Source organism: Molossus molossus, unplaced genomic scaffold, assembly GCF_014108415.1.
Source record: "Molossus molossus isolate mMolMol1 unplaced genomic scaffold, mMolMol1.p scaffold_m16_p_22, whole genome shotgun sequence".
NCBI classification, from domain to species: Eukaryota; Metazoa; Chordata; class Mammalia; order Chiroptera; family Molossidae; genus Molossus; species Molossus molossus.
The window spans coordinates 3,357,665-3,382,028 of record NW_023425358.1 but is presented as its reverse complement, the minus strand read 5'-3'; the positions used below and the strand labels follow the sequence as shown (position 1 = coordinate 3,382,028).

The 24,364-nt window shown below is 45.2% G+C and overlaps 1 protein-coding gene across 1 annotated transcript in view; it reads left to right on the top strand.

Annotated features, from left to right (window-relative positions):
* LOC118640416 (CXADR like membrane protein) overlaps positions 1 to 24,364 on the top strand; it is a 98,841-nt gene that overhangs the window by 73,326 nt on the left and 1,151 nt on the right. The window contains exons 3-6 of the mRNA XM_036277317.1: positions 21,653 to 21,854; positions 22,649 to 22,816; positions 23,489 to 23,611; positions 24,166 to 24,307. Coding sequence (XP_036133210.1) covers positions 21,653 to 21,854; positions 22,649 to 22,816; positions 23,489 to 23,611; positions 24,166 to 24,307 — 635 coding nt within the window. The remainder of the gene's footprint in view (positions 1 to 21,652; positions 21,855 to 22,648; positions 22,817 to 23,488; positions 23,612 to 24,165; positions 24,308 to 24,364) is intronic.

Below are 24,364 nucleotides of genomic sequence, written 5' to 3'. Positions count from 1 at the left end.
CCTACATCACCTGCCTACATCACCTGCCTACATCACCTGGTTATTTCGATGCCACCTGTCGTTCTGTTCTCGTAGCACAGCCCCCTCCGCTCTCTGTCCCCTTAGAGCAGGTCACCTTAACCTGCACGCTGACCGCAGCTTCTCGTCCCTCCCGTTCTGGTGGAGTAAGGGCGCAGGTTCCTCTCTAGAAACCCGGGCATGGTTCCACTCGGCTACTTTCACCCGAAGGAAACTGAAGGGAACAGAGTCGCCTGGTTATGTAGCAGAGTGAACGTAAGGGTTAGGACGCCAGTGGGTGATCAATGAAGGCCACTGATACTGCTTCTGATGCCACTCTGCCAGGCGGTCACAGCTCCCTCCTTATCTTCAGCCCACATTCTAAAGTAAGGACTGTCATTTATTCGTCAGACAGATTACACGAGTTTATTTCTCACGCACTAGTATTCCTGCTGGGCCCTGGGATTCAGTAGTAAAGAAGACACTGGAATCCCCGGCTTCTTGGAGTGGAAGGTGAAACAGTGTTCAGACTTCTACACACATGCATGTGGAAGCAGAGCACATAGGTTTCAGCCAGAGGCCAGGCACATGTCTGTTCAGCACATGTTATGAAATTTAACTTAAGGCTCACAGATGATCAGCCCATTTCACAGTAGGGAACTGGAGCCTGTGCAGAGCGTGAGGAGATCACCAAAGGTCACTCATGTGCATTTTGCACTAGGGGCTCTGACGTCAGTGCTGGGGGGTAACCAGAGGTGCATTACCTTCATGAAAACTCGAAATGGCCCTGGCCGGTTTGGCTCAGCGGTTGGAGCGTCGGCCTGCAGTTCAGAGGGACCCGGGTTGGGTTCCCACTGAGGGCACGTACCTCGGTTGCAGTTTGTCCCCGGCCCTGGTTGTGTCGTGTGGGTGGCAGCCACTCGATGTGTCCATTTCACATCGATCTCTCTCTCTCTCTCTCTCCTCTCTCTTCCTCTCTTTCCCTCCCACTCTATCTGAACAACAACAAAAAAACCTTGAAATCATAACATGCGCTATGTAGGAAATAGGAGAATGCAAGGAGAAAATTATTCCAGGCAGAACTAATTATGCAGAGACCCCAATGCAGGAAAAAGCTTAGCACTATCGGAAGTTCTGGAAGACTAAGAATCAATTTTGTATAATCCAATGTTACCTCAATAAATATTCTATTTTAAAAATCTACCTTGTTAAATAGTAAGTGTGATCCCCACTACCAGGCGCTCTGTCTGAAGGGGTCTGGCTGCGTCACGGGGAGACGCGGCCGGGACGGAGGTGAGAAGCGTGTTCTCCATGAACACAGGGGGGAGCCCCTGGCCCAGAGCAGCTGGAGGAGGGAGAGGTGAGCCAGTGCTTCTGTAAGGTCCGGCTGAAGAGCGAAACGTAAAGAGAAGAAGCGCGCCGAGGAAATCACAGAGCAGACACAGGGCCTGGGAATCCTGGGCCCTCGGGCAGCTGCGTCCGCGAGGTGCGAGCCGGGAGCCCTGCCGAAGCTGCGGCGGAACCCAGAGGCTGTGTGCTTCCCGGGGAGCTTGGGGCTTGTCCTGTGACGTCACGGACACAGGGCCTGGGAATCCTGGGCCCTCGGGCAGCTGCGTACGCGAGGTGCGAGCCGAGCCGGGAGCCCTGCCCAAGCTGCGGCGGAACCCAGAGGCTGTGTGCTTCCCGGGGAGCTTGGGGCTTGTCCTGTGACGTCACGGAGCTCCCGAAGGATTTTCAGAGTGACAGGGACATACTTGCCTTTCCAAGCGCTCGCTCCGGTAGTGCGCAGCACACTGATTCAAGGGCCTTGAGCAGATGCAGTGTCAGTTCAACAAGTTCGGGCTACACAATCCGAGCTGAAGCTATGGTCATGGACAGTTGGGATATAAAGAAGGGGTTAATAAAAATTTAGTGAGTCAAGTTGCCAAAGCTCTTTAATTGCCAGGGAGTCGGGAAAGAGAGGGAGGGTCACTGAAAAGAAAGTACAGAGACGGTGAAATGGATGTGGTACCAAGTAGGCTGACCGTGACCTGGACCCCAGGTCTAGCCTTGCATTTCAGTCTGAGCAGCAGGCTTTCGCCCCTGGTCCAGGGTGCACACGTCTGCAGGGAGGGTGGGGGGCGGCAGGCAGGCTCAGGAACAGCTGAATCTCAGCCCACATGGGAGGGTCATTAGAATGCTTGAGCTTTCCTCTTGCTTCTAGGGATGGAAACAGTAGACTCCAAAGCAAGAGAGCCCACCTCCCCCAGGGTTGGTCAGGAACACACAAGAGGAAACTTTCCCCTGTTTATCAGATGGAGCAATTAGGACAGAGGTGTTCCAATCCCCCTGCCGAGCCTCTTGGCCACACTTGCACCCTTTCCGTGTTCCCTCTAGATCAGCAAGAAAAGTCCTGGTCTAGAACGGAGCCTTTCAAGGCCGTCTCACCTTCGCTGTGCAGGGCCTGGGGCAAGGCAGCACAGCAACTGCCAGAAGGGAGCCGCTGCCTCGGTCACAGGAACACGGGAACACGGTCACACTGCCCTGCCCTGTCGGTCACACTGCCCTGCCCTGTCGCTGAAAATGCCCCTGGAACAGGCCCACCAGGAATGTCGCCGACAAACAGCTCCGCCACAGCCTGATGCGCACATTTAACCTGGTGTTTGTTTGCAAAGAATTGGATTGATGTCATTGTTCTCCCGATGGCTCGGTCTCGGCATCACATTTCCTAGAACTGAAAACAAAACAGACCTCAAGCGGCTGAGATTCAATGTGTGTCTGAAAAAACCCAGCCCAATTGCAAGGGTGTAACTAAACCCAATCCACGTCAGAAGTGTACATGAAATTCTCATATCAAATACGTTATCTAATTATATTAAGATTATTTTGGCGTTGCGAAATCTCTGGCTTTCTAAGATGTAAAGCACATGTAGCTGTCTCTCCTCAGTGAGCGTTTGGGGCGAGGCCGTCGGCAGGAAAGCCTGTGTGCAGAGAAGGTAGCTCCAGATCGAGCCCGAGGCCTGTGCAGGTGCTGTTTACGCAAAAATAAAGGAGGGACGACATTTCAGAGGGGGAAGACAGCGTGATCCAAGATGAAGACACATCGGAGGACATTGCTCAGAATCCAGGGACGCTGGGCCGAGGGGCCTCCTCAGAACTGTGGGGCAGGTGCGGTCCAGCTGCACACGGGCTTCGGGGCCACCTTCTGAGGCCGCGCTTTGTCTACAGTGTGCTCAGGAGATGGGAACCGGAAGCTCTGAGCGAGAGAAGGGTTACTCTACAATATACGGAATGACTAACATTCTTGAGGTGCTAGCCTGAAGAACTTGGAAACCTTAGGGGCTTTCTGAACACAGAATCAGCCCTGGCCGGTTTGGCTCAGCGGTTAGAGTGTCGACCTGCGGTACAGAGAGACCCGGGTTCGGTTCCACTAAGGGCGCATACCTCGGTTGCAGTTTGTCCCCGGCCCTGGTTGGTCGTGCGGGTGGCAGCCACTCGATGTGTCCCTTCACATCGATGTTTCTCTCTGTTTCTCTTCCTCTCTCTCCCTCCCGCTCTATCTGTACAAAAAATGGAAAAATGTCCTCGGGTGAGGAAAAAATAAATAAATAAATAAAATGAACACAGAATCAGAGTAATAAAAGCGATTGTGAACACTTACTATCTCATTTCCCAAATATCCTATGAAGTAGCTGATGCCCGTCTCACAGGTGGGGACCTTAGGTCTGGGAAGGTGAATGAACTAACCCCCGTGCACAGCTGTACATGGGGGACCTCCCTCTGAAGGTGGTCTGTTAGACCCCCACAGCTCTCAGTCACTCGGTCCTGGTGCAGCTCTTTTCAAAATTGGGTCCCTGTAGTGGACCCTAAGCAGCCACAGGTTTTGTTTAGACATAGACTAGAAAATATCGGAGCATGCGGCACACAAACTGTGTCATGGAACGTACGTGTGTGCTTGTTCATGAAGAAAAATGTATTTCTTTTTTTTTTTTTTTGTATCCTCACCTGAGGACACCTTTTCCATTTTTTGTTCAGCTAGAGTGGGAAGGATAGAGAGAGGAAAAACATCGACGTGAAAGGGAGATATCGAATGGTTGCCATCCACATGACCCAACCAGGGCCTGGGACAAATTGCAACCGAGGTACGTGCCCTTAGTGGGAATTGAACCCGGGTCTCTCTGGACCGCAGGCCGATGCTCTAACCGCTGAGCCAAACCGGCCAGGGCCCAGAATAATGTATTTCTTAATGTGAGTCTCTTCAAAAAGTTTGAAAGGTCCTACTATAGTGCACTTTCTAAAAAGTGTTATTTATTGATTTTTAGAGAGAGAGAAACATCAATTTGTTGTTCCTCTTATTTATGCATTCATTGGTTGATTGTTGTATATGCCCTGCCTGGGGACCGAACCCTCAACCTCGTTGACTCTGGACGGTGCTCTAGCCAGCGGGCCACCCAGCCAGGAGCTGTAGAGAGAGTACTTCAAACAGTCCAAAGCAGCTGCGTGGGAGGCGTGCTCCCTTGGCTGCCCCTCCGCCCTCAGGCGCATTGCCTCTACCTTTCTTTCTCCCACGCTCCAGGGGCCCTTCTTTTGCCTCTGTAACTTTATTTTCTAATGTTGTTCTTGATTTCAGAGAGAGAGATTAGTTGCCTCCCATATGCACCCCGAATGGGACCAAACCCACGACCTGGGCAGGTGCCCTAACAGCGAGTCAATCCAGTGACCTTCGGTGCACAGGACACCACTCAGCCAGCTGAGCCACACCAGCCAGGGCAGCGACTTTCTCAATAAACTTTCTCTTATAAAAAATAAGTAAGTAAATAGATAAATAAATAAAGCTGCTACTAAGGCTCTCCAAAGTCAAATGTACCTTTTAAGACACATCAGGTATTTTTCTGATGTTAGTCCAAATATTAAAATGAACAAGGAAGAAATAGCCCACACCAAAAAGGGTGACCACCCTCCTAAAGCCCACAAAATCTTAAAATTCCTGAAAATTACCCAGGTCTTTGCTGATCTATACATTTAGAATCTCTCCTTTTTTTTTTTTTACCGAAGCTGACTTACTCAGCGGTGAGTATTCACCTAGAAGATGCATATGTAGGAGAAAGAAAGAAAGAAAATAACATAAATTAAGTTCCTTTTGAGTGTTCCAATCTTACTTATTCTACCTTCAACCTCAGGCCCCACTTTTATCTCTGGAGGGAACTCTACAGCCCCAGTTTCTTCCTGTTGCTAACGTATTTCATCCCCACTGACCCACCAGTTCGGCCTTTCTAGGGCCGGTTCTTCCAAGGGCCCCTCCACACACAAGAACGCGTCTGTCCTGTGGATTGCAAAAGGACGTGGTGCCAAGACTGCCCAGCACACATTTCAAACAAGTGCCATACGGGAGGGGGCTGTGGTCCTGCTATGGGACCAAGAAATGACTCGGCAATGGTGCTGACCACAGCCTGGCGCACGGGATAAAAATAGAATAAACGCCTCTCCCGGGCCCTGAGCACTTCTCCCAGGTGTGCCCAGTCTCACTGGGAAATGCAGTCATTAATCAGCGGATACCAGAAGGGTCCCTGAGACCCCCAGTCACAAGATTAAACTGCGGGGCCCAGTTTCAGATGAAGATGTATGCACCACGCTCCTGGAGGCTCTCTACGAACATGTGTTAAAGGGATGGCCTTTCCGCTGAGCCGCTCATTGGTTTAGACTCAATTCCTGAACATCCTTAACCTTGTCTAACTTTTCGCTGTATCCTGTGCCTTTTTGTGTGTTTTGAGTGCAAGGAGTAGTATTCGTGAAGTATTTAGAACGGTGTCTAGCACAAACAAATACCACATCCACGTTGGTTAAGTAAAAACTAAATCCCTGACTGAAGGTACTGTGTTGATAGGTTTTTGTTTCTACGTCTGATTCACATTCCGAAACCCGGAGCCAAGCACTGTGCCTGGTCACTGGGCCAAAGGACACTTCCTTTCACAGAGGTCATGTCTTAAAACTCTTCACCAAGAATTAACATACTACGAATTTTCTTATAATATATTAGCAGAAGTGGGCCTTAATTTATTTCCAAAAAACTTGTAATCTAAATCTTTAGGCTTTAAAGGGTCGAGGCCCCCACCCAAACAGACTTCCGAGCTAGGATCCGAAGCCAAGATTTCTACAGCGAAACCCCTTCCTTTTCTCTGCCTCTTCCCTCATAACTGAAGCTGCTACGGGGAAGAAAGCAGAAATTCAAGACAAGATGTCTGTCTGGGAGTCAACACTGAACATTTGCCCGAAATTATACATTTTCCTACTTCCCACAATATTCACCAGCGTAAAGATAACGTTTAGAAGGCAGCTCCCTACGGTGTATATGGGCATCTGGGCAAATTTCAGTTGGATTTAGGATGAGAGCCTCTATTGATATGATAAGGAGGGAATGAGATCTGGGAAGGCGCTCCCCTGCCCCTCCCCCGCCCTGAGATGTGGCCTCAGGTTTCAGCCAGGCCAGGCTCTGAGGAAGACTGAGGAGGAAGTAGTCCTCATCCAGAGGCCAGGCTGGACTATGAACAAAGGCTGGACTTGAATGTTAAGCTCAAGAGACCCAAGATGATGGTCATTTATTTGACTCTAGGGTTGGTCATATTTCACTCTGAGTTCTGTCCACGTACGAACGTCCAAACCTGCAGAGAATTCTTATAAAACGTATTTGAAGCCAGTCCAGCCAGTGTGGCTCAATGGTTGAGCATGGACCCATGCACCAAAAGGTCACCAGTTCGATTCCTGGTCAGGGCACATGACTGGGCCAAATCCCCAGTGGGGGCAAGCAGGAGGCAGCCCGTCGATGTTCTCTCTCATCGATGTTTCTCTCTCTCTCTAAAATCAATAAAGAAAAAAAATTATTTGAGCCCAGAAGAGGATCCACCTGGAAGCAGGAGCTCAGCAGACTGGGATACGTGCCTCAGAGAGTAACAGTTTGCAGTTTCTTTCATGTATTTACAACTGAAGAGGGGCCACGGCACTCTCCCTCCCAGCTCCACCCCCGCCCCCCTTCCGCCCCCTCCCCCAGGCCCTGTACTGGCACCTCTTTCTCTGGGGTTCCAGAGGCCCTTCCTCCACCTCTGTAACTGGCTTCCTGGGCCTGCTTCTTCTGCCTCTTTGACTTTCTGAAGACACTTTCTTTTGTAGAGAGAGTACAGAAGGAAGGTACAGAAAGTGGGGAGAAAGCAGGCTGGGCTTGGGCTGCGGGATAGTTAATAAGATTGTGTGCTCTCCTGAGGGTGACTCTGGCTTATTTCATTTTTTTTCTTTTACTTTTTGATTTTATTGATTATGGCTTATTTCAAAGTTGTATTAACCTAGATTTGCAGAAACAATGGGCAGGGCTTATTAAGGCAAAGATAAACCTTTTACCTCAAAGTTATATGCCTGGAGTGTGACTAAGCACCTCGACCCACCCAGTTAGGCATTTATGCTCAGAAAACCCTTTGAGGTTCCTTTCCACAGAACCCTTTTTCGCCCACAGTTCTCTATTTGGATAACCTCATTTTCCCTTCTCTTTTCTTGGCCTATTCTTATGCCCTCAGCCATCTTATCTGGTCTCATGGCTTTAACGCCATCTGTGTACTTATTTGCAAATGCGTATTTCCAGTCCAGGTCCCACCTCTGAACATGATATACATTTCACTGCTTACTCATTGCCTACTTGGCATATCTAACCAGTATTTCGAATGTAGTAAGTCCAGAATTAAATCCTGACCCTCCTCCTCACCCTATTCACTCTGTCCCCAAACCTGCTCTGCCCAGTGTTCCCTCTCTTTGTTGATGGCAGTGGTCTCCTTTCTGGTTCATGCCAAAGTCTGGGAACAATCCTTGACTCCTTTTCTCATAACCACAATATACATTTAAATGAGGTGGTCAGGCCCTAACCGGTTTGGCTCAGCAGTTAGAGCATTGGCCCGAGGACAGAAGGGTCTGGGGTTAGATTCCTTGTCAAGGGCACATGCCTGGGTTGCAGGTTCAATCCTCAGATCCAGTCAGAGTTTTGCAGGAGGCAACCAATCAATGTGTCTCTCTCACACTGATCTCTCTCTCTCTCTCTCTCTCTCTCTCTCCCTCCTTTCCTCTCTATCTAAAAATCAATGGAAAAATATCCTCAGGGGAGGATTAACTAAAATAAATAAATAAATGAGGAGGTAGGTGTATTGCAAAGTCCATTTGGTCCCATCTTCTTTTTTTTTTTATCCTCACCCGAGGACATTTTTCCATTTTTTGTACAGATAGAGCGGGAGGGAGAGAGAGGAAGGGAGAGAGAGAGAGAAACATCGATGTGAAGGGACACATCGAGTAGCTGCCACCCGCACGACCAACCAGGGCCGGGGACAAACTGCAACCGAAGTACGTGCCCTTAGCGGGAACCGAACCCGGGTCTCTGCGGACCGCAGGCTGACGCTCTAACCGCTGAACCAAACTGGCCAGGGCCATTTGGTCCCATCTTCAAAGCACCTTTCGGACGTGAGCACCTCCCCCCCTAGGGGCGATGCAGCTGCCGCCAAGTGCACCGCGACGGGCTCTCGATGGGCGGGGCCACTGCTGTTCTTGGCCTTTCACAGCCACTCTCAGTACACAATCGCACCGCTGCCTCTGCTCGAAACCCTGCCGGCCCCACCCCGCCTAGTAAAAGGCATCAGTTACAGTGGCCCAGGGCCGGCATGGTCTGGCCCCGCTGCCTGACCTCATGCCCTGCTCTCCTGGCTCACAGGCTCCCTGGCCTCTGCGGTCCTCGTCCTGCAGGACCCGCCCACCCCCGGGCCTTTGCTTGGGCTTCCTCCCCTAGGTAGCTGCAGGGCTCCGACGGCACCCTCTGGTGAGGTGCCCCTGACCACCTCATTTAAATCGCAGTCTGTCCCCCTGGCCCACAATTCGCCTTCCTTGCTCTATTATTTTCGTAGTGTCTCATACCGTCTCGTGTCCCATGTGTTTTTCTGTGTGTTTCCTATCACTATAATATATTCCAGCCTCACCTCTGGATGACAACTCTTTCTAGGCTCTCTTTCATCTCCTAAATATTCTCTAACTGGTCCTGCTGAAAAATGTCTTTAAACAGTTCACTTCAGCCTTTGGGAGCAGCTTGAGAATTTTGTCCTGGTGAAGATACCCCCCCCCCCCACTGTCCCCCCACCACTCATCCGAGTCAGACGGAAACACTCCCCCAGTGCGCTGCCCAATAGCCCTTCAGGTACTATGATGTGAAGACCCCGTAAGTTGAGCAGAGAAGTCATAGGCTAAGGGAGGAGGCAGTAGGGGGTGGGGACAGGCAGAGCAAGCTTCAAGAGATTGAATTCCCCTCCTTATCAACAGAGGATCTCTCCACTAGCCCAGCCTGAAAACTTACCCTCCCCCCACAGATGTGCCTTCTGAATATTATCTTCATGCTTAGAGTCCGGGTTTTCTGGAAATGAATTAGGGTGTGCTTTTACTCACGTATTAATTTCCACAGAAATTGAAATTAACTTGTGGAATGCTGGTGGTGATGCCATGTGTCCCATCCGTAGGGAAGCGGATTGTTCTCATTCACGGAGATGCAAATGGATTTTGTCCAACAGAGACCAGAAATCTCCTTCAGTCCAATTCTCATTTGAACCTGTTGTAACATCTCTCTAGTTCTATCATTAACGAGTTAAATAAAATATTGGATAGATATTTATTTTCTATGTTGAGATTTTACCTTTTCTAAATTTTTTTATTGATTGATTTTGAGAGAGAGAGAGAGAAAGAGAGAGAAACATCAATTTGTTATTCCACTTGTTTATGCATTTATTGGTATGTGCCCTGACCGGGGATCAAACCTGCAATCTTGGCACATGGAAACAGCATTCTGTTACAAGCAAGACAACAAGACCTCAGTTCTTGCCTTCTTGGAGAAAAGATTTCAATCAAGAGACAAGCGCAGCAAAGCAAGCAAGAATGCACTGGACACAGCAAAAACACACGCAGGAGTGAAACGAGGAAGGGCATAGAAGCAGCAACGGCGGAGCCTGGGCCAGGCTGCTCTGGCTCACTGGGAAGTCGGAGAAAATGGGCCTTGGAGACAGGTTCTGAGGGTTAGCCAGGCACGAGCTGCTGCTGCCCACTGTTCCCCTGGTTGCAAACCTCCTGGGGAATGTGCTCTAGGTCTTTTGTTTTGAGGGTGTTCATCTCCCTCTTGCAGGTGGGAATCTTAGGGGAGATTCCAGGGGAGGGTCTTAATAGAATATTCATCAGCTTTCCAGGGGGGCTCTTTCAGGGTCCTGGTCTACACTGTTGGTTGGCACCAGGGCAGGAAGTCATTGGTCATTACAGCTGGTCCTGAGGCAGCCACAGCATCACTTGTCTGGTTTAGGGGCTACTCTGGGCCTGGAGATGAAATACAACTGAGGCCTACATGTTATCTTTAGAGAGGAAAAGGTCAGGGGGCTAAGGTGCATGACCAGCCATATGAAAAGTCAGGGGTCCAAACTGCATGACCAGTGATATGCTAAGGGAGGAAAGGTTACCCTGGGGGTGAGGTCCTTGTTTTCCCAATTTTGCCCCTTGCTAGGCAGCTGGGGCTTTCTGCCCTGGTGAGTTTTTGTACCTGGCCCATCATCCTTGCTCTGAACAGTGTATACCTAACTGCCTATACCATGACCAACTGAACTACCTGGCCAGGCTGTGATTTTACCTTAAAAAAAAAAAATTGTTGCGCTTTAAAACTGTAAAGGAGGAAAAAATAATCTTTTTTCCTCAAACCTCCTAGGTTGGGGCACTCTCAGTTAGAATAACAAAACAGAGAAAAACAAGAGAAGTTTATTAACCTGTGTCTCATGTGTATTTCACGTATGTAACACTTGGGAATACTAGAGATGAGTAACTCAAAGAGGTGGTTATGTTGCAGGAGAAATCAGATTTCCCCAACACCCTTGGGAGTGAGGTTCTTGGGGTGCTTCTGGCATAAGCATTTTCAGAAGCCCCCATGGGAGAATGAGATGTGGTGGAAGACTTTATTTGCATGGAGTTATATTCCTTGGGTTGTAAAATCTCAGTTCCCTTAACCCAATCCTGGAAGACATGCAGCTGGGGCTTGAAGCAGGGCCAGTGTCCAAAGTTTTCATTCCATGATGAAGCTGGATCCAGCAGAATAGCAGGCAAGATTCAGTCCATCAGTCCGTTCTGTAAAGTCCACATGGCTGTTGGCCACATGGGTGAATACAGGGAAATGCTCCTCCTGTAACTGAAGTCCTAGGAATGCCAGGAAAACCCAAAGCCAAGAGACAAGAAAGAGGACTTTCTTTGTTCAGGACATTATGTATCTCAGACTTCACACCCTTGCAGTGGCCACACCTATTCTTGTTCCCAGGTGTGAATGACAGGTAAACACCTTACCACATCACTCAGACCTTACCGGGCATGCATCTAAACTGCCTTTGTCCAGCCCCTTCCCCCATCAATCTTCAGGGAATAGATCTGAACAGTGTTAACTTGCAGCTTCCTGGAAAAGCTGTATAAGTGGCATGCCTATATTACCTAGTCTTCCCTTTACGCCTTTCCTGTTAAATAATAACCAGATTATTATATATTATATAGGCCCTGGCCACTGGCTCAGTTGCTTGGAGCATCATCCTGTACACCAAAAGGTTGTGGGCTCAATTCCCAGTCAGGGCACATATCAAGGTTGTTGTTTCCATCCCCTATTGAGGAATGTATGAGAGGCAACTGATTGACGTTTCTCTCCCACATTGATGCTTCTCTCTCTCCCTCTCCCTCCCTCTTTCTAAAGTCAATTAAAAAAAACATTTTTAAAAAAAAAAGACAAAATCTATGGGATACAGCAAAAGCAGTTCTGAGAGGGAAGTTCATAGCACTACAGGCCTACCTCAAGAAACAAGAAAAATTTCTAATGGACTGTCTAACCTCACAACTTAAAGAACTAGAAAGCAAACAAAAAGAAAACCCCAGAGCAAGTAGAAGGCAGGAAATAGTAAAGATCAGAGCAGAAATAAATGACATAGAGACCAAAAAAAAACAATTCAAAGGATCAATGAAACAAAGAGCTGGTTTTTCGAAAAGATTAACAAGATTGATGGACCCTTAGCTAGACTCACCAAGAAACAGAGAGAGAGAACCCAAATACACAAAATCAGAAATGAAAGAGGAGAAGTAACAACTGACACCACAGAAATACAGAAGATCGTTAACAGCTACTATGAACAATTATATGGCAACAAATTCCACAATCTAAGCGAAAGGGACAAATTTCTAGAAACACATAGTCTCCCAAAACTGGACCTGGAAGAGATAGAAAACTTGAACAGACCAATAACAACTAAGGAAACTGAAGTGGTAATCAAGACTCTCCCAGCAAACAAAGGCCAGGCCCAGATGGCTTCACAGGGGAGTTTTACCGAACATTCAAAAAAGAACTAACACCCATTCTCCTCAAACTATTTCAAAAAATTCAAGAAGAAGGAAGACTTCCAAACTCGTTTTATGAAGCCAGCATAATTCTAATTCCAAAACCAAATAAAGACACTACAAAGAAAGAAAACTACAGGCCAATATCCCTGATGAACATAGACGCCAAAATCCTGAACAAAATACTAGCAAATCGGATCCAGCAATACATCAAAACATTATTCACCATGACCAAGTGGGATTCATCCCAGGGATGCAAGGCTGGTACAATATTCGCAAATCAATAAACGTGATACACCACATAAATAAAATGAAGAAGAATAAAAACCACATGATCATATCAATAGATGCTGAAAAAGCTTTCAACAAAGTCCAGCATCCATTTCTGATAAAAACGCTCAGCAATGTGGGAATAGAGGGATCATATCCCAACATAACAGAGGCCATATATGAAAGACCTATTGCCAACATCATACTCGATGGGCAGAAACTAAAATCATTTCCCTTAAGAACAAGAACAAGACAGGGATATCCACTTTTGCCACTTTTATTTAACATTGTACTGGAAGTCTTAGCCACAGCAATCAGACAGGAAGAAAAAATAAAAAGAATCTAAATTGGAAAAGAGGAAGTGAAACTGTCATTATTTGCAGATGATATATTATACATAGAAAACCCTAAAGACTCCATCAACACTCTACTAGACTTAATAAATGAATTTCGCAAAGTAACAGGATACAAAATTAAAGTCAAGCCCTGGCCGGTTTGGCTCAGCGGTTGGAGCGTTGGCCTGCGGTCTGGAGAGACCCAGGTTCGGTTCCCGCTAAGGGCATGTACTTCAGTTGCAGTTTGTTCCCAGCCCTGGTTGGTCGTGCGGGTGGCAGCCACTTGATGTGTCCCTTTCACATCGATGTTTCTCTTTCTCTCTCTCTCTCTCTTCCCCTCTCTCCCTCCCACTCTATCTGTACAAAAAATGGAAAAATGTCCTCAAGTGAGGATGAAAAAAAAAAAAAAAATGGATAAAAGACTTAAATGTGACCCATGAATTCATTAAAATCCTAGAAAAAATGTAGGCAACAAAATTTTGGACACAGCAGAATTTTCACTGATACATCACCTAAGGCAACAGAAACAAAGGAAAACATGAACACATGGGGCTACATCAAACTAAAAAGCTTCTGCACAGCAAAAGAAACAACCATCAAAATGGAAAGGCAACCCACTGTATGGGAGAGCATCATTGTCAATGATACATCAGATAAGGGGTTAATTTCCAATATATATAGAGAGAGTGCTCATACAGCTCAACAAAAGGAAGACATAGAACCCAATTAAAAAATGGGCAGAGCAGCTGAATAGACACCTCTTCAAACAGGACATACAAATGGCCAAGAGGCATATGAAGAAATGCCAATATCACTAATCATCAGAGAGATGCAAATTAAAACAACAATGAGGTATCACCTCACACCTATCAGAATGGCCACCATCAACAGATCATCAAACAAGTTTTGGTGAGGGTGTGGAAAAAAGGGGACTCTAGTATACTGCTGGTGGGAATGCAGACTGGTGCAGCCTCTATGGAAAACAGTATGTGTTACCTCAAAAAATTAAAAATTGAACTGCCATTTAACCCCGTGATCCTACTTCTAGGAATATACCCTAAGAAGCCTGAAACACCAGTCAGAAAGAATATATGTACCCCCATGTTCATAGCAGCACTATTTACAATAGTTAAGATCTGGAAACAGCCCAATTGTCCATCAGTAGACGGATGGATAAAAAAGCAGTGGCACATATACACAATGGAGTACTATGCAGCTGTAAGAAAGGAAGATCTCTTATCCTTTGAGACGACATGGAGGGACCTGGAAAGTATTATCCTTAATAAAACAAGCCAAGCAGAAAAAGACAAATACCACATGATCTCACTTATTTGTGGAATATAATGAACATAACAGTCTGAGGAATAGGGCAGACCCAGAGACGTGGAAGTAGGGTACAGACTGACAACCCTCAGAAGAGGGGTTGGTGGGGGGAGGGAAGAGATAAACCATAGAACTTGTATTCATGTACGCATAACCAATGGACATGGACAACAAAGCCGGTGATGGGGTGGGGGGAATGGGGAGGAGGGTGCCAATGGGGTAAAAAAGGAGAAACATCTGTAACAAAAATAAAATAAAAAAATAATAATACTAACCCTTAACTCCATCACCCTCAAATAATCATATTAGCAATTTGGAGAATTTTTTTTTTTAATTTTTAAAAAGTGTATTGATTTTAGAGACAGAGAGGAAGGGAGGGAGAGAGAGAAACATCAATTCAATGTTTTGTTTATTTATGCATTCATTGGTTGCTTCTTGTATGTGCCCTGACCTGGGATCAAACCCACACACAACCTTGGAGTATCGAGATGACAGTCTAACCAACTGAGCTACCCAGTGAGAGTGGTTTTTTTTTTTTCTTTTCAATTGTTTTTCATCAACATAGTTTGGTGTACTATAACCTTTTTTTTTTTTTTGGATGAGAGAGAGAGAGAAACATCAATTTGTTGTTCCACTTATTTATGCATTTATTGGTTCTTTCTTGTATGTGCCCTGACTGGAGATTGAACTCGAAACCTTGATGTATTGAAACAATGCTCTAACCAACTGATCTACCCTGCCAGGGCTCTGTGATCTGGGTTTCATTTTCATATCCTTTTGTTGTTGTTGTTAACATCGTGGCATTAGCATGTTGCTATAATATTTCGATCTTTGTTATGGCTACATAATATTCCATTATGGGGTATACCATGAATTATTATTATTATTTTTTATTTTTTTTATCCTCACCCGAGGACATTTTTCCATTTTTTGTTCAGATAGAGCAGGAGGGAGAGAGAGGAAGAGAGAGAGAGAGAGAAACATCAATGTGAAGGGACACATTGAGTGGCTGCCACCCGCACAACCGACCAGGGCCAGGGACAAACTGCAACAGAGGTACGCGCCCCTAGCGGGAACCGAACCCAGGTCTCTCTGCACCGCAGGCCGACGCTCCAACCGCTGAGCCAAACCGGCCAGGGCTCATAAATTATTTAACTGTATTCCTGATAACTATTTATGTCACCTCAAGTTTTTGCTTTTATCAGTAATCCTACAAAGTACCTCTAATGTTTTTCTTTTTTTTTCTAGAACAGATTTTTTTTTTCCTTTTTAAACTTATCTTTATTGTTGAATGTATTACAGATGCCCCTCCTTTTATCCCCCTTGACCTCCTCCACCCCACTCCTGCCCCCCTCCTGCCTTCCCCACACTGTTGTCTGTGTTTGTTGTATATGTGTATATGCATGTAGGTTCTTTGGTTTCTCTCTTCCCGCCCCACTTCCCCCCTTTCCTTTGAGGTTCATCAGTCTAATAACTAATTTGTACTTCTTAATCTCTTCATCTTTTTCACCCATCCTCCCAACCCCCCTCCCATCTAGCAACAAACAAAAAGTTCTCTGTATCTATGAGTGTGTTTCTAGAATAGATTCCTAGAAGTTCTAGAAGTATTAGTAGATCAGAGACCATTTTGATGACTCATGATAGATATAGCCAATTTTTTGTTATTTAATAAAAATTATTTTTACTGATTATAAAAGTAAATACATTCTTAGCCCTTATATTGTGATCTCTAAATATAATTTTCCACTAAAAGGAACCACAGATTTTTGGAGAAATGACTAATTCCAGGTTTGGGCAGAAAATGTACAAGAGGAGCCTAGAATACCATGTTATACAAAAATCAAGAAAAATATAAAAGACTGTGAGAGTCCTTTCAAAAGGACTCACTCAGGGGCTCTGGTATATTTCATGTACAAAAAGGCAAGTTCATCAAGGTCCTTACCCCCAATACCTATAAATGTGACCTTATTTGGAAATAGGATTTTTTAAAAGATGTACTTGAAGGAAGGATCTCAAGATGAGATCATCTTGCATTTAGGGTGAGCCCTAAATCCAGTGACTGGAAAAGAAAAAAAAAAAAAGAGAGAAAGAGGCAGTTAGCTTTTGGGTTCACATATCTAACTTAGTAGAGGAAAGGGAGGGTGAGAAATGTCACTTATGGAAATGCAAATGGCTCTTTGGAAAAATAAGTGAGTTTTTAGAAGAACAGGCAGGAGGTACACTAGTCTGTGACATGTCTGTCTGGGTGTGGTGCTGGATTTCTGGTTTCCCACAAGAGATTAAAATTGCTCTGGGGGAGGGGATTCATGACACTTAAATTCTTTTGTGAGACTTTGATTTTAGAAGGATAAGGGATTCCTGGAGATCAAATGCCTTCAGGTGAAATTAATTCTTAAGCACAGGCAGAGAGAGTGGTATATTTCAGGTGGCGTGTCCTGGTTGGTCCCTAACAACACATAAAATTCATTTCTTTGTATTGTTATCATCTCTAGCACAGTGCCAAGCAGAGAGTATGTTTTCAGTAAATGTTTATTCACTAAAGGACTGCAGAGTTGCAGAACAACCTAGTCAAAGACCATAGAGGGCATCCGAATGCCTTGAGGGAGCTCCTGGACAATGCCCAGCATCATAGAAAGGGGACCCAGAAACCTGTCAAAAGTCTTGCACAATTTCTTCTCACATAAAAATGGTGCAAAGAAATGTTATGGATGAGAACAAAGGAAAAAAAATTCTTAGTCTGAGTGTCTGATATATCAGGGAGATTTCATGAGGAGTTCACACTGATTTTGGATTTTACAAAATGAATAGGGATTCTTCATGGGAGAGACGGGAAAAGGGAGTTTCCAAGTGGGAAAATGCAGTGGGCAAAGGCATGTGAGTACAAAGAGCACATGTCATTAAAAAAGGGGAAATACCCCTGACCGGTTTGGCTCAGCGGTTGGAGCATGGGCCGCAGACCAGAGAGACCTGAGTTTGGTTCCCGCTAAGGGCACGTGCCTGTGTTGCAGTTTGTCCCTGTCCCGGTTGGGGTCGTGTGGGTGGCAACCAGTTGATGTGTCTCTCTCACATTGATGTTCCTCTCTCTTTCTTCCTCCTTCTCTCCCTCCTGCTCTGTCTGAAGATGAACGCAATAATGTCCTCGGGTGAGGGTAAAAAGAAGGGGGGGGGGGACTAATGTAATTGATTGCATTTAACTATGTGAGGTGGACTAGCTAAGAGTGATACTGGAAGGGTAAAGCAAAGATTATTCTCAGGGCTCTAACCTGGACCTGGCTGTTGTTCAGAGGTGTTGGGAAGCTGCTACGCTACAGGGTTCTGAGCTGCAAAGAGCGAATGTGAGTTTTACATCAGTATGAACTCGGCATTAACTTACATTTCCAGTGGGGTAGATTGGAGATGACAGAACTACACAGCAGCCAGACGGCTGGGAATATGACACAGGAGCTCAGAAATAACGTTAGGCATCAAGATAAGCAGATGAGATTTATCACAACAATGGTGTTGGTGGAAATGAAAGTATTCCAGTGTATGATCATTCCAGTGTTTACCTTCATTTCTTCTCCCCCTTTTTTTCCTTCACAATACTGGGGTCCTCAGGGTAGGAACTCTTACTCCTGTTTGTTTTCCAGCTCCACAGGCTGTGAGCTCAGTAAATATTAGCTGAAGAAACAGAATATGCAGAGAAAAAAGACACTTTTCTCAGAGAGGTGGTAAGGGCAAAATATTTGAGACTGAAGAAGTTTACATAATGAAGAAGGAATGGACATTTGGTTGGATGGCTTCAGATCTTTTATGAAAGCATTTAATGGGTTGCAGAGCATGACGTGATTGAGGATGGGGTTGAGGGCTTGAGCTGAAGTGAAACAATGTAAAACAGCTGGAGCCAAAAAAGAGCGGAGAGCGGGGGTGGAGGGGGGCGGGGCTTTAGAGAGACAGAGCCCCGCGTGCGTCTCGGACCCGGAGCGGCCCCAGGTCTCCGCTAACCGGCTCCCCGTCCCCTGCGCCGCCGTGACCGCGCAGGCCCGCGAGGGGGCGCCGCGGAGTTTCCACCCTTCGCAGAAGACCCGGCAGCCAGCGCTGGCTCCAGGCCACCCACGACCACTACCCGCGCCGCGCGGTTCCTCTTCCAGCCACAGCTCCGTGGAAGGGCTAGGTACCCCGGGGAAACCATCCCCCGCCCGCCTGGGCTCCCTAAGGCCGACACGGGTCGCTCGCGTTCGTGGCCGCGGTGTTGGGGTCCCCAGAGCACTCGGAATCCCGCAGGCCTCCAGCAGCACGTCACCGGCGGCCAGGCTCAGGAAGCCACGAGGCAGCAGCCGGAGGCCAGCCCGGCAAAGACAGCGCCGGGCCCCATCTTGCGTGGCCCCCACGAGCCACCAGACTTCCAGAGGCGCTAGGCCCTCTTGAGCTCCCCACCCCACAGACAGGCTGGCTGCAAGCAGAAGCAGTGGGTTCTTTTACAATGTATCAAAACAGCAAAACACCAAAAAGGAAGTTGAGAGCCACAAGCGAGCCTTTCTGACACCCCGTCACCATGTGCCTTGCACCAAGTGCAAAATAAACAAGCAGCCAGAAAAGAAAAAAAGAAAAGTAAAATAAATAAAACAGCTGCATTCAGAAATGTGCTCCACAGATTCCCACGTACTTGTGTGCCTATTTTTTAGTGCCCTTCTGTGTATCTGGAATCCTCCCTCCACCTTTTCTCCCTGCCTTTGAAAGTCGACTCATCTTTCAAAGCCTAACTCCAAAGCCACCGGCTTTTCTGGGACATTCTCTCAGACACTAATCATTCCTTTTTCTGTGTCTGCACTTCTCTCCCTGTTAATCCGGTTATATTAGGAATTACTTGAAGACAGGAAGAGGGTTTTACTCATCTGAATAGCCTCTTCTTGACCTGATGGGAAGCACTCATTCCATAAATGTTTGCAGATTTTAAATTAAATGAGTTTAAGAATATGACGCTAAGTGGCAGGATGAAACTGAAGTTAAATAGCTGGAGGTCTTGGTGGACTAGATCAGCACGGTTTTTGTGAGTAACAAGAGTGAGGTGACGGACCAAGAGCACCAGGAAAGGGTTCAAGAAGGAAAGGTTGTGATGCAGACAGATGAAAATTCAGTGAAAACCAAGACTATTTTTTTCTGTGGAAAATCTAAACTTTGGTCCCCCACCTGGGAGAACAAAGACATGAAGCTCATTTGTATTTTATGAAAGGAAAAGACACAATTTTCCCCACCTAATGTACTAAACTGCAGTGAAATAAAAAAAGGAAAGCTAAACAATGAAGCCCTCAATATCAGACCTGAATTTTTTTTAAATTTTATTAAATTGTTTTTTTAAAATGTATTGAATTTTTGGGGGGTGACCTTAGTTAATAAAATTATGTCTTAAGTGTAATTTTATAATATATCATCTGTATATTGTATTGTGTGTTCACCACTCAAAGTCAAGCCTCCTTCCATCACTATTTATTCCCCTGTGAATTTGTTTTTGTCAGTTACACTTGACATTCAATACAGACTTGAATTTTAACCATTAATTTCTACTCCTTACTTCTCTAATCCCTTCAACTGGACTCTAAACTTTTGTAAGAACAAAACAAGTGGATTTTTTTTTTTACTTTTTCTCTTTCATTTTCACTTTCTGAAAGAGAAGTTAATGAATAGTGGAATACAGATAAGAAAAGGAAAGGGAGAGAGATAACTGGTATACCAGAACAATGAGCTAGATGGCTTTAGATGGATATGTTCAACTTGGGTTCTGCTACGTGTCTGTGAAATGGAGACAATGATTACTTAGAAAAATTGTGTGAGAAATAAACTAGATGTAAAAGCACCTAACACAAGGAGTATAGGGTCCTTTGAGTACATTGCAAGTAGGTGGTAGAATATGCAAACGTTAAAAAGGGTATGCAGCCCTGGCCAGTTTGGCTCAGCGGTTGGAGCATTGGCCTGCGGACCAGAGAGTCCCGGGTTCAGTTCCCACTAGGGGCACGTACAAAAAAAAAAAGGGTATGCAAGCCCTGGCCAGGTAGCTCAGTTGGTTAGAGCACCATCCAGATATGTCAAGGTTGTGGGTTGGATCCCTGGTCAAGGCACATACAAGAATCAACCAATGAATGCATAAATGTGTGAAACAACAAGTTAATGTTTCTCTTTCTCTTTCTTCCTCTCTCTCTCTAAAAATACATTAATTAATGCCCTGGCCAGTTTGGCTCAGCGGTTGAGCGTCAGCCTGCAGACCAGAGAGTCCTGGGTTCGGTTTCTGCTAGGGGCATGTATTACAAGAAAAAAATAATAATAAAAATATAAATAAATTAATTAATTAAAAATATTGTATTACGCCCTGCCGGTTTGGTTCAGCGGTTAGAGCGCTGGCCTGCGGTCTGGAGGGACCTGGGTTCGGTTCTCGCTAAGGGCACGTACCTTGGTTGCGGTTTGTCCCCGCCCCTGGTTGGGTCGTGCGGGTGGCAACCACTCGATGTGTCCCTTTCACATTGATGTTTCTTTCTCTCTCTCTCTCTCTCCCTCCCTCTCACTCTATCTGAACAAAATATCAAAAAAAAATGTCCTCGGGTGAGGATAAAAAAAAAAAAAAAAAGTATTAAAAAAAGGAAGAAAGTTCCCTACACTAAAACTTTAAAAAAGGCATGGGGGCAATTCCCAGTTAGGGTGTATGCAAGAGTCAGCCAACTGATGTTTCTCTCTCCCTTCCTCTCTAAAATCAGTTAGTATAAAAAAGTGGGTATGCAAAAGTTAAAAAGGGGAAAGTATGTCTTTCCACCCTTAATCCTCTATTCTCTCAGTTCTCCTCACTCTTTTTTTTTTTTTTTAGAGTCAGTTCTTAATACCATTATGTGTACTTACTGTGCATTTCCTACTTTCCTTGACTTAGCTGTAATGATGTAACTCAAATCTAAAATCCCTTACCTATAAAATGAATGGCTCTCAGCATTTAACAATGACTATTTTATAATTAAAATGCTACACAAATACGAGGTGTTATTCTTTTTTTTAATATATATTTTTTATTTTTATTTTTATTTTTTTTGGTATGTGCCCCTAGAGGGAACTGAACCTGGGACTCTCTGGTCCGCAGGCCTATGCTCCAACCGCTGAGCCAAACCAGCCAGGGGATGAGGTGTTACTATTCTTAAAAGGAAAAACAAGGCCTAGACATTGTATTTTTAACTTTATTTAAACAGAGGTCTCTTGGGCCCTTAGAATCAGCCCCAGGCTTGACTGCTTTGTTCCACTGGAATATTCCCATTCCTCATCTTAACATCAGCAGGAGAGGGAGGCTGAGACCACACTGCTTGACCCTGCCTTGGTCTATCCCACAGGTAATCACTTACTCCAGCCATCATGTCTACAATAACTTGACTGAGGAACAGAAGGGCCGAGTGGCCTTTGCTTCCAATTTCCTGGCAGGAGATGCTTCCTTGCAGATTGAGCCTCTGAAGCCCAGTGATGAGGGCCGGTACACCTGCAAGGTGAAGAATTCAGGGCACTATGTGTGGAACTATGTCATCTTAAAAGTCTTAGGTAAGATACAGTGCCAAGGTAAATGTCTACATCTTGTTAATAAAGTCTGGGCATAGGACAGCCAAATGCATCATGGTGCTACAAAACTTCTCGTTCAGTACTTTTTGTTCAACTTGAATTTATTGGGATGACATCAGTTAATAAAATTATATAGGTTTCAGGTGTACAATTCTATAATACATTATCTGTATATTGTATTGTGTGTTCACCACCCAAGATGTTCAGTACTTTGGATTATACATTCAGATGTCACCTACTCCAGTTCCCTGGGAAGACGTATGTTCTGTATTTTAGCCATAATAAAAGAAAACAAAATAATCACAATTTTCTATGGTAGCCCATTAAAAAATTAAATATTATCTAATATTTTAATGGTATCCTTATATTTAACTTAAATCTCTCAGATATGATTTAAATCCATTTGTTTTTTAACAGATGGAGCTACTAAGTTCTATTTAGTATCTTGCAAACAAATGAACTTCTAAACTTTCTTAAAATTTCCAATGAAACGTGTTTCTTCTTTGAAAATGATGTAGTTTCTAAGGCAGCCTCTGAGAATTACAGCAACACCACTGCAAGCAGCTGGTCTTGGGTGTATGCGTGTACAAGGGACACAGACAGGTGTATTTCTGGGGGTGATATAACACACGGCTAGGTAACTAGGTAAAGGCTCGGGGTGCCCGCTCAAAGGTTAACCAGAAAGATGGCTGGAAAAACTACTCAACAGGACATCGTTTTTCCATTGAATTACTGTTTGGGGATCTTTGAATTGGTACTTCTTTTTTTCTTGCCAGTGAGGCCGTCAAAGCCCAAGTGTGAGCTGGAAGGAGAACTGACAGAAGGAAGTGACCTGACTTTGCAGTGTGAGTCATCCTCCGGCACAAAGCCCATTGAGTATCACTGGCAGCGGATCCAGGAGAAGGAGGGGGAGGAGGAACATCTGCCTCCAAAATCTAAGATTGGTAAGTCATCTTTCTACCAGTCTATTGAGACAGCAGGGCAGTACCCTAGTCGTGAATTCTAAATCTGGTTTGGACAGCAACTCACCACCTCGAATACACTACTGAATCTCTTTGAACTTCCATTTTTCATCCATAAACTGGGACTGTTTCTTGTTTCCTCAAATGGATGGTAAAAATGGTAGAAGATGTTAGAAAGATATGGACCATATAAACCCATTATAGCCCTGGCCAGTTTGGCTCAGTGGTTAGAACGTTAGCCCACAGAACAGTGAGTCATGGGTTCAATCCCGGTGAAGGTCACATACCTTGCTTGGGGTCATGCAGGAGGCAGCCACTCAATGTGTCCCTTTCACATCAATGTTTCTCTCTTTTTCCTCTCTCCTCCTCCCAGTCTATCAGAACAGAAATGGAAAAAAAGAAAAAATAAACCCATTATATCTAATTACCTTGGTTAGTATCCCTTAATGTTCACAACCTTTTGTAACTTTCGAGGATTCACTGTCATTTAAAAGAATGTTCACCTTTCTTCCCACGTTCCAATGTGGGATCTGTGCTATCATTTATCTCATCCTTACCAAACGGCATTAGAGGCTCTTTGGTCAGTGAGATAATGCAGTAAACAATAAACACAGGCTCTGCCGCAGGGAATCAGCATTGTTTCTGCTTGTGCAGACCACAACCACCCAGGGCGCGTTCTGCTGCAGAATCTCACCATGTCCTCCTCCGGACTCTACCAGTGCACGGCAGGCAACGAGGCTGGGAAGGAGAGCTGCGTGGTGCGAGTCACTGTGCAGTGTAAGTATCCAAGGGTATGTTTGTTTTTCTCTTTGCATTGTGGTTCAGTGTAAAACATGTTTAATCATAAGTAAAAGTGAGGTCAAGGTAAAAATCTTCATTTCCAGAAGAATATGGCTATCACTAAAATAAATTCAGTAGTTGCAAGAACCATTCATCAGTTGTAATTAACTCTATAATTACAATTATGCATGAAATTACCAGCTCCCTAAAGAAATGTATTATATCTGGGAGGGAAGCAAATGGAGAGATCCTTTATAAATGTAAATTTCCCTCAAAAAAAGGTAACTTCTGTTTTCAGAGCTTTTCCTGTGTCTGCAGTTTCTCAAAAATAATCAGCTTAAAATAATCTTAAAGAGGCATATTTTGGGGTGGCAGATTCTACTACCCTTCAACATCAGTTAGGTAGTCATACACCAAGAGAGGGTAAATGGTGTGAACTCAGGAAGACATAAAGATCTGGAAATATCCTGTCCAGGGCTTATGTTTTTTAAGTTCATGCATTTCCAGGCTTATGTTTCATTTTATTTCTGCTTTTGTCTCTGAGAAAACAGATGTACAAAGCATTGGCATGATCGCAGGAGCAGTGACAGGCATGGTAGCTGGCGTGCTGTTGATTTTCCTCTTGGTGTGGCTGTTAGTTCGAAGGAAGGACAAAAAGAGATACGAAGAAGAAGACAGACCTAATGAAATTCGGTAAGCCTCCCTCCAAAATCTCCTCTTCCACTAGGCTTCCTTTCCATAGGGCCAGTT